This window comes from Paralichthys olivaceus, chromosome 11 (genome assembly GCF_024713975.1).
Source record: "Paralichthys olivaceus isolate ysfri-2021 chromosome 11, ASM2471397v2, whole genome shotgun sequence".
NCBI classification, from domain to species: domain Eukaryota; kingdom Metazoa; phylum Chordata; class Actinopteri; order Pleuronectiformes; family Paralichthyidae; genus Paralichthys; species Paralichthys olivaceus.
The window spans coordinates 551,895-562,500 of record NC_091103.1 but is presented as its reverse complement, the minus strand read 5'-3'; the positions used below and the strand labels follow the sequence as shown (position 1 = coordinate 562,500).

Below are 10,606 nucleotides of genomic sequence, written 5' to 3'. Positions count from 1 at the left end.
ACACACAGAGTTACACACACACACACACACACACACACACACACAGGGTGTGTAACACAGACAGGTCAGGGTTACACACACACAGAGTCACACACACACACAGAGTTACACACACACACACACACACACACACACACACACACACACACACAGGGTGTGTAACACAGACACACACACACACACACACACACACACACAGTTACACACACACACACACAAATATAAGTTTAAACATACGGCTGCTGCTATAAGCACTTCCCAGCAGCCTTCACGTGGCTACACACACACACACACACACACACACAGAGTCTCACACACACTCACACTCACACAGTCTTACACACACACACACACACACACACACACACACACACACACAGAGTCTCACACACTCTAACACTCACACACACACACACACACTCACACACACACACACACAGTCTTACACACACACACACACACAGAGTCTCACACACACACACACACACACACTCTAACACTCACATGTATTATTGACAGTTTTATTTTCAGAGCCTTTGAAGTGGGTTCACCTCTCGGGTCATTTCACTTTGATATTAAACTACAGAGCGTTTCTGTTTCCACTTCCTGTTTGTCATCATCGGTTTTATCGGACAAAGATTCTTCATTTCAAACTGATTTCATATGAATCATATATGATTTATATGAATCATATAAATCATATAAATCATATAAATCATATGATTCATATGATTTATATGAATCACTCACAAAGTCCAGAATTCAACCAAGACAATAAATGATGTTGTATAATCCTCACTCTGATCGTTCAGTGAGGGAATCTAGTGCAGAGTGACACATCTTCACCAAGACAATACAAGATCTCTGCTAAGTTCAGTTTTTAACACAGAGTGACACATCTTCACCAAAGAGAGTGAAGTCTGTGAGATGAAGTGATGAAGAGATGAAGAGATGAAGAGATGAAGAGATGAAGAGATAAAGAGATGAAGTGATGAAGAGATAAATAGATGAAGAGATGAAGTGATGAAGTGATGAAGAGATAAAGAGATGAAGTGATGAAGAGATAAATAGATGAAGAGATGAAGTGATGAAGTGATGAAGAGATAAAGAGATGAAGAGATGAAGTGATGAAGAGATGAAGTGATGAAGAGATAAAGTGATGAAGTGATGAAGTGATAAAGAGATGAAGTGATGAAGAGATGAAGTGATGAAGAGACGAAGATATGAAGAGATGAAGTGATGAAGAGATGAAGAGATAAATAGATGAAGAGATGAAGTGATGAAGTGATGAAGAGATAAAGAGATGAAGAGATGAAGAGATGAAGTGATGAAGAGATGAAGTGATGAAGAGACGAAGATATGAAGAGATGAAGTGATGAAGAGATGAAGAGATAAATAGATGAAGAGATGAAGTGATGAAGTGATGAAGAGATAAAGAGATGAAGAGATGAAGTGATGAAGAGATGAAGTGATGAAGAGATAAAGTGATGAAGTGATGAAGTGATAAAGAGATGAAGTGATGAAGAGATGAAGTGATGAAGAGATGAAGAGATGAAGTGATGAAGAGACGAAGATATGAAGAGATGAAGTGATGAAGAGATGAAGTGATGAAGAGATGAAGTGATGAAGAGATGAAGTGATGAAGAGATAAATAGATGAAGAGATGAAGAGATGAAGTGATGAAGAGATGAAGTGATAAATAGATGAAGAGATGAAGTGATGAAGAGATGAAGAGATGAAGTGATGAAGAGATGAAGTGATGAAGTGATGAAGTGATGAAGAGATGAAGTGATGCTCCAGACGACAATGTAGGGCAGAAAAACTCAAAATAAAGTGATGTGGAGCAGACGGACGATCTACATTCACTCTGACAGAGAGAGAGAGCGAGAGAGAGCGAGAGAGAGAGAGAGAGAGAGAGAGAGAGAGAGAGAGAGAGAGAGAGAGAGAGAGAGTTGGTCACTGTCCAATCAGATGACTGGACCTGAAGGTTTCAACCCCCATAAATCAACCGGCAGCTCCACGTTCTCTTCTGATTGGTTCTCATCAGTCACATGACTCGACTACCAGCGGTGAACACAAAGCGCCGCTCACACTTCCTGTCGGTAACAGCTCCACCTCGTCTCTGCTCCGACTCTTCACCATCACTGCTCCTCCTTCAGAGGAGTTTCTGTTACTAAGCAACCAACTGCAGAGACACTCTACTTCCTGTTTACATCACATGACCAGTGTAGGTGAACGGTCATGTGACGTGTTTTCAGGTGTTAGTGTTGTGTAGTGGACATCCTCGTCCACCAAGATGTAAAACTACACTGAGATGGTTTGTTGTACTTAAAAACATATGTTCTAATTAGTGAGTGACTGTGAGGAGCCGATGGAGCAGCTGGACGATGGTTCCTTCAACAAGCTGTTTGTTGGGTTGCCAAGAAAAACATGAAGCTGCGGTCGCAGCAGCGGGATGTCGACTTATGAGAGATGCACACTCATAAATGTGTAAATGTTGCAATTCGTCTGAAGCGCTGTTAAACGCGTCCTCGGGAGGAAACGCTCCTCGAGTCCAGCTCGACTTTTATTTGGTTCTGGAATCAGTTTCTCTTAGTTGATGAAGTGAAAAGTCTCCAGAGGGAAAAGTCTGCTGACGTCGTCACTGCAGAAGCCGCATCCACACGATGGAGCCATAAATTATTTAAATCATTGATGGAAATTATGCAGCGTTTTAAACAACTACAGCCTGGATCTCTGCAGGAGCTGATTTCATGATTCAACTTAAATCATGTTCCTGACGTGTTCCTCACGTGTTCCTGACGTGTTCCTGACGTGTTCCTCACGTGTTCCTGACGTGTTCTGCAGGTTCTGTATGTGAGGACAAACTGGACATTTTCTGGATCTTCTCCTGCAGCCTCCTGGTAAAATGTCTGGAAATTTCCCAGTGAGCGAGTGGTCGTGTTGATGAGGTCACGTGACGGACGTGGAACTGGAATAACACAAATATCTCCCTTAGAAGACGAAGACGTTGAGAAGATTCCAGAGGTCTTGCTGTAAACCTGTAACCATTAACTCTGCAGATACACAGAAAACCGCTCAACAGAAACAAATTCAACAAATCTCATACAAAGACGAACTCAGCGTCAACACAACCACACAACATCTCAGAGAGACAGACTTTTCTTCTGTGTCGGACTTGAACCATCTGAACCCACCTGGTTTCCGGCGAACAGGTCTTTTCTTTCCACTGCAGAAGCGGACTTTGCTGAAGACGCTGAAGATGTGTCTCTCGCACAGAGACCTCGGGTCTTTACTGGGACTCGTGCGTCTCTTGTTGGTGGTGACCTTGTCACTGTTGGATTCGCGGGCCTGGCGCTTCTGTCGGATCAGGGAGCTGGCGATGGCCGCGGCCATCTCCCTGAGAGGTGGACCAAGCCACCGAGGACAAAATATCTGAGGATGTCACGTCTTAGTCCAGATCAGAAGACATGTCCGTCAGTGTTGGAATCCACCGAGAGTCGGAGAGGAGTTTAAATGTCTTCATGGTGAGAAACGGCTCCAGAACAAGAAGCAGCTGACTGATGTTCATATGTCCGTGTTTCCAAAAACTTTCACTTGTGCAAACACAATAAACTGATATCCCTGTGTTTGCTCACTTTTGTCTCATCACACACACACACAGTCTTGAAAGTTATAAAAAAGCGTTGTGTTCAGACGAATCAGTTGAGACGGATCAGGACATGATGATCAAGTTGGACATGTTCACATCCTGTAGCTTCTGATTGTTGTCGATAGGTTTGAAGATGATTCCTTGTTTTAAATGAGACAAACATCAGAAACAGGTGAGAAAGAAAAAGACATGTATCAGACTGTCTCTGATGGAAGCACGTGGACATGCGTCTTCATGTCTCCATGTGGGAAACAACAGCGTTGCCCCCTTACGCGTCCGTCCAACTTTCAGAGACGAGAAGAGCGAAGACGTTCAGCAAAGTTCAAAATAATCCAAGAGCGGCACGAGAAAACCAGAGAATCCTTCCGAGAGGGGAAGAGAAAACTGGATGTGGCTGTGTTCTCCTGTCTGAGCCTCCTCATCATCCTCGTCTTCCTCACAGCCTGAGAGCTGCTGAATGTGGTGAGAGGCTGAGAGACGAGAAGAGGAGAGAGAAAAGAGAGCAGCCTCTGAGAGAGCGAGAGAGGGGCCGTCAAAGAGAGGAGAGAGAGTGATAGAGAGACACGAGGTGGAGGTGGAGAAGAAGCTCCTAAAAATATTCTGCTCCATGTTTGATGTTGCTCCCACATCACTTTGCTCCTGAAACACACTCACACACCACAGCTGGTTTCACGTGTCTTTAACTTCACGTCACACATTTCAAGTGTCTCAGATCCAAATAAACCCAGAGGCTCTGTCAGGCTGAAATGCTCCTGATGCTCCTGATGCTCCCGATGCTCCTGATGCTCCTGATGCTCCTGATGCTCCTGATGCTCCTGATGCTCCCGATGCCCCGATGCTCCTGAAGCCCTGATGCTCCGATGCCCGGATGCCCTGATGCCCCTGATGCTCCTGATGCTCCTGATGCCCCGATGCTCCTGATGCTCCGATGCCCCGATGCTCCCGATGCTCCGATGCCCCGATGCTCCTGATGCTCCCGATGTCCCCGATGCCCCGATGCCCTGATGCCCCGATGCTCCGATGCCCCGATGCCCTGATGCTCCCGATGTCCCCGATGCCCCGATGCCCTGATGCCCCGATGTCCCCGATGCCCCGATGCCCTGATGCCCCGATGCTCCTGATGCTCCGATGCCCCGATGCTCCCGATGCTCCGATGCCCCGATGCTCCTGATGCTCCCGATGTCCCCGATGCCCCGATGCTCCGATGCCCCGATGTCCCCGATGCTCCCGATGCTCCGATGCCCCGATGCTCCTGATGCTCCCGATGTCCCCGATGCTCCCGATGCTCCGATGCCCCGATGCTCCGATGCCCCGATGCCCCGATGCTCCTGATGCTCCCGATGTCCCCGATGCCCCGATGCTCCTGATGCCCCGATGCTCCTGATGCCCCGATGCTCCTGATGCTCCCGATGTCCCCGATGCCCCGATGCTCCTGATGCCCCGATGCTCCTGATGCCCCAATGCTCCTGATGCCCCAATGCTCCTGATGCCCCGATGCTCCTGAAGCCCTGATGCTCCGATGCCCGGATGCCCCGATGCTCCTGATGCTCCTGATGCTCCTGATGCCCTGATGCTCCGGTGCTCCTGATGCTCCTGATGCTCCTGATGAACAGGATCACTAACCCGGCCTGTGTCTGTGCACCATCACGCTGGATGTAGGCCTCCACACCCGGCAGAAACAAACCAGGTCAGTTTCTTTAATTACCGTCGTGTATTTGCGTCCTCGTATCTGCTCCGTGGGACCGAGAGCCGAGATGGTGACGAAGAACAGAAACATCTTCATCAGCTGTGCATGATGTCACTTCCTCAGAGGATCACTCAACAGTATGTTAGAGGAATTACAGCAAAGTTTCAGGCTGCAGGTTTGATATCTGACCACATCTGTACAACCACATCTGTAGAACCACATCTGTCTGACCTGGTGTCACAGACTCTCGAAAACTAACTTCATAATATCACACACACACACACAAACACACACACACACACACACACACACACACACACACACTGCTGGGTGTTAATGAGACGTGGGATCGATGGTGATGCCACCACAGTGGATTTCCTGCCCTTCAGTCTTTGACTCTCGTAACTCCAGTGTGTGTGTGTGTGTGTGTGTGTGTGTGTGTGTGTGTGTGTGTACAGTTCAGGTGTGTTTCCTAATCAATAGAAAAACTGCCTCATCAGAGGGCAGAAGAATGTCAGCAAGACGACCATGAGAAAATGAAACCAGTACACACACACACACACACACACACACTATAATATTCTGTTATGAGACATAACAAATATTGTAATCTTGCAGCATCTTCTCGTGTCGTCCCGACTCCACTGAACTGGATTCTTCCGCTGCAGAAAATAGTCCCTTGCTGCTGAAGCTTCTGTTGAGACTAAAATAAAATGTACTGATGTTTTGCATATTTACATGTTCAGTGTCACCATCATTGTTCTTCTATTCATTCAGATTATAAACCCCCCATACACACACACACACACACACACACACACACACACACACACACACACACACACACACAGACCATGACGCATTGACACGCTGCAGAAAAACCCAAATAGAAGAAGAAACACAGCAGCGTGTGGGCGGCAGAGAGAACGACAACTGGATGTTCAAAACTAACAAAGAGACTCACTGCATCACAACCACACAAACAACACAACAGACACACAACAACAAACACACAAACTAAAACGTACAAAAAACAAATAGCATTGTGTGTCGTGTGATAAAGTTTAAACCAATCAGCTGCAGCCACTTTAAAACTGGAGACACAGCGCCATCTGCTGGACACCAGAAACATTGCAGTTCACACTGCTTTTCACAATGGTTCACATGTTACTACAAACTTCTCATACTGCCAATAATACTTATACTAATACAACTAAAAATAGTAATACAACCACAAATACTAACACTGATATCAATACTACAAATTCTATGATAACTGCTACTCCTACTAATACTACTAATACTACTATTACTACTAATTACTACTATTACTACTATAACTGCAGCTGTGTTGTGATTTCTGCTTCTTTAGTTTTTAGTGTTCTTATCACACATACACACACATGCAGCCTTCATACAGCAGTGTATGTGTGTGTGTGTGTGTGTGTGTGTGTGTTTTAAATGTTTGATGTTGAAACACTAAATTAGCTTCAGCTTCTGCAAAATTTATCATTCTGAAAAACAACGAGCAGCTTTTAAACACACACACACACACACACACACAGTCATTAAAGGTTAATGTTGAAGCAGTGTTTTGAATCTTTAATGACACACTGATATTTGTCTCTGCCTCGTCCACACGTCCTCATGTGGTCATTGAGACTTGTGTACTTCTCGGTTCTCTCTGAAGTCCGAGCGATTCTTTTTGTGTCTTCGTGGTGTGTTTTTTGTGGTTTTGTGTGTTTATGGGATGTTTACAGGTGAGGACCTCTGGGACTTTATTCATTCTACCTGCTGTCAGTGAGTGGAGACGATCAGCAGAGGGCGACAGAGACTAACTGAATACAGACATTGTGTTTCCATGGAGACTCGGAGCTAAAGGAACATGTTGAGCTGAGTGAGAGGAGGCTCACAGCTGCTCAGACAGAAATACACGACATAAACCTGAGACATCACTGTCAAGGACACACGCACACACACACACACACACACACACACACACACACACACACACACACACACACAGGGGGCTGGAGGTCATTTTAGTTGTGTCTTGTGTTTCTGTCACCTTGCAAAGCTAAAAATGATGTCAACACTCGAGCATCGACACCAAACGTACTCTGGTTTTCTTGTTGGCAGACTTCATGTTCATTTAATGTCTTGTATTGTTAAACTGTTTGTGAATCACCTCTAATATTTTCTTAAATGTACAGTTTGTCTTTTTCGTCATCATTTCCATTTTACTGCTGCGTTTCCTTCTGCTGTTCAATCTGCCGAGTCATTTAGCTTCTTCTTTTTTAGCTTTACACCCAGCTTCTCATGTTAGCACCTATTTTCAGCCTCTCGTCTTAGCTTCTCATGTTAGCATCTTTTTTTAGCCTCTACTTTTAGCTTCTCCTGTTATTAACCTTGTCCTGTTAACAGTAGACTCTAGCTTACCGTTAGCCTCTCGTGTTAGCCTCCACTGTAAGCTTCTGTTAGGATTTCCTGTTAGCTTCTTCTGCTAACATCTGCTGATAGCCCGTCCTGTTTGCTAATAATAGAGGCTAGCAAGAGTTGACCTGTCCAGTCGGCTAGCTGCTGGCCTCCACACTTAGCCTCTCCTCTAGCCTCCGTTAGCAATAAATGTGTTTGTGATTGAGTTTATTTTTAGATTCACATATTAATTTGCAAATTATTAATAACTCTTTATTGTACAAATGATCAAATGCTTTGTTATGGTTCTTAGACGCTGGTTGTCCTCCATCACCACCATCTTTGTTGATTTGTTGTCGTGTGTATTTTAGGTTCTGTGTGAACGCGATGTAAATGTGCTTCTGTCGACACCTCACATTAATTATTGGTCCCGACAATGAGACAAAGTCTGACGTCACAGCAGTGAACACACACCTGAGGTGAAAACTACGGAGGACGACAGGTGGAGGATCTGACTCACCCTGCTGACCGCTCTCCCTCTGAGCGCCGCCCTCCTCCTCGCCCGCCTCCTTTCCTTTACTGTCTCCGGACAGGAGGCGACGGAGCAGGCTGCAGTACCGGGTCATCGTCCAGAGAGCACAGAGTCCGTCAATCAGTGGATGAGGAAGCTCAGCAACGTGAGGGCTTCAGTCCCATGTGACCTCACATCAACGCTGTGACATCACAGTCACCGGCGCCTCCAAAGCGTGGACAGAAGACAGAGAGGACTCCCGTCCTCAGAGTGTCTCCGTCCTGTCTCACACACAGCCTGACTTCTGCTGGTGTGACAGTTTACTTCTGTCACTGGACTCGTCGGTGAGCGTCACAAGAGAACAGTGTTTCAGGAGAACCATCACGAGAACCACAGCAAGAACCACAGCGAGGACCCCCAGAGGCCAAAATTATGAATGCCATCCAATAATTTAGAAATTAATAATCACATTTGTTTGTGTTCGTCTGTGAAAAGTCTTGTGACAATTTTCAGACTCGTCTGTGAGGAACGTAAAAGTGTTTCTATGAAGACTTAGTCTCTGAGTCTCTGAGTCTGAGGGTCTGAGTCTCTGAGTCTCTGAGTCTGAGGGTCTGAGTCTCTGAGTCTGAGTCTCTGAGTCTGAGTCTCTGAGTCTCTAAGTCTCGGAGGGTCTGAGTCTCTGAGTCTCTGAGTCTCTGAGTCTGAGTCTCTGAGGGTCTGAGTCTCTGAGTCTGAGTCTCTGAGTCTGAGTCTCTAAGTCTCGGAGGGTCTGAGTCTCTGAGCCTCTGAGGGTCTGAGTCTCTGAGTCCAGGTCTGGATTCAGGTCTGTGTGTGAACCCTGCAGTAAGAGGAGACGAGTTATTCTGAGAGTGGAACCTGAACACTATTTATATCAGAGAGAGAGAGAGAGAGTGTGTGTGTGTGAGTGTGTGTGTGAGTGTGTGTGTGTGTAAACTGTTTATAAAAAAAGACTGTGTCTGAAACCTGTATTATCTCTAAAAACCAGCAGGGGGCGACTCCACTGGTAGTTTGTATAGAAGTCTATAGAAAATGACTCTACTTCTCACTTACGATAATGTATAGATGAATGTTATTGATAATGTATAGATTATAGATGAATGTTATTGATAATGTAGATTATAGATAAATGTTATTGATAATGTATAGATTATAGATGAATGTTATTGATAATGTATAGATTATAGATGAATGTTATTGATAATGTAGATTATAGATTAATGTTATTGATAATGTATAGATTATAGATGAATGTTATTGATAATGTATAGATAAATGTTATTGATAATGTATAGATTATAGATGAATGTTATTGATAATGTATAGATGAATGTTATTGATAATGTAGATTATAGATGAATGTTATTGATAATGTATAGATGAATGTTATTGATAATGTATAGATTATAGATGAATGTTATTGATAATGTATAGATGAATGTTATTGATAATGTAGATTATAGATAAATGTTATTGATAATGTATAGATTATAGATGAATGTTATTGATAATGTATAGATGAATGTTATTGATAATGTATAGATGAATGTTATTGATAATGTATAGATTATAGATGAATGTTATTGATAATGTATAGATGAATGTTATTGATAATGTAGATTATAGATAAATGTTATTGATAATGTATAGATTATAGATGAATGTTATTGATAATGTATAGATTATAGATGAATGTTATTGATAATGAATTTTTCAGAGCTGATGTTCATTCAGCTCCACATGTTTCTGTCTTTACATCATTACACCTCTTCAGCTTCACTCACTGCAGTGTCTGTTCTGAGTCTGACCAGCAGGGGGCAGCCAGCAGCAGGACACCAGGAGGCTTCAGGGTGCGACAGAGAGAAAGAACAACCACTCCGATCCTGATCCACTACGATCAAACTGATCCTGATCCACTCTGATCCTGATTCACTACGATCAAACTGATCCTGATCCACTCTGATCCTGATCCACTCTGATCCTGATCCACTACGATCAAACTGATCCTGATCCACTCTGATCCTGATCCACTACGATCAAACTGATCCTGATCCACTCCGATCCTGATCCACTACGATCAAACTGATCCTGATCCACTACGATCAAACTGATCCTGATCCACTCTGATCCTGATCCACTCTGATCCTGATCCACTCTGATCCTGATCCACTACGATCAAACTGATCCTGATCCACTCCGATCCTGATCCACTACGATCAAACTGATCCTGATCCACTACGATCAAACTGATCCTGATCCACTCTGATCCTGATCCACTCTGATCCTGATCCACTCTGATCCTGATCCACTACGATCAAACTGA

General features: G+C 44.3%; 1 protein-coding gene across 3 annotated transcripts in view; it reads right to left on the bottom strand.

Annotated features, from left to right (window-relative positions):
* The window catches only part of LOC109648063 (fibroblast growth factor 12-like), a 30,831-nt gene that overhangs the window by 12,301 nt on the left and 7,924 nt on the right, over positions 1–10,606 (bottom strand). The window contains exon 1 of one of the 3 annotated variants that reach the window (XM_069534841.1): positions 8,275–9,032. The exons of 1 other annotated variant lie outside the window; for it this stretch is intronic. In XM_069534841.1, coding sequence (XP_069390942.1) covers positions 8,275–8,380 — 106 coding nt within the window. In that variant the 5' untranslated portion in view covers positions 8,381–9,032. Of the gene's footprint in view, positions 1–3,197; positions 4,100–8,274; positions 9,033–10,606 lie in introns of those variants that run through there. One more of the 3 variants, XM_069534839.1, reaches the window with a different exon arrangement.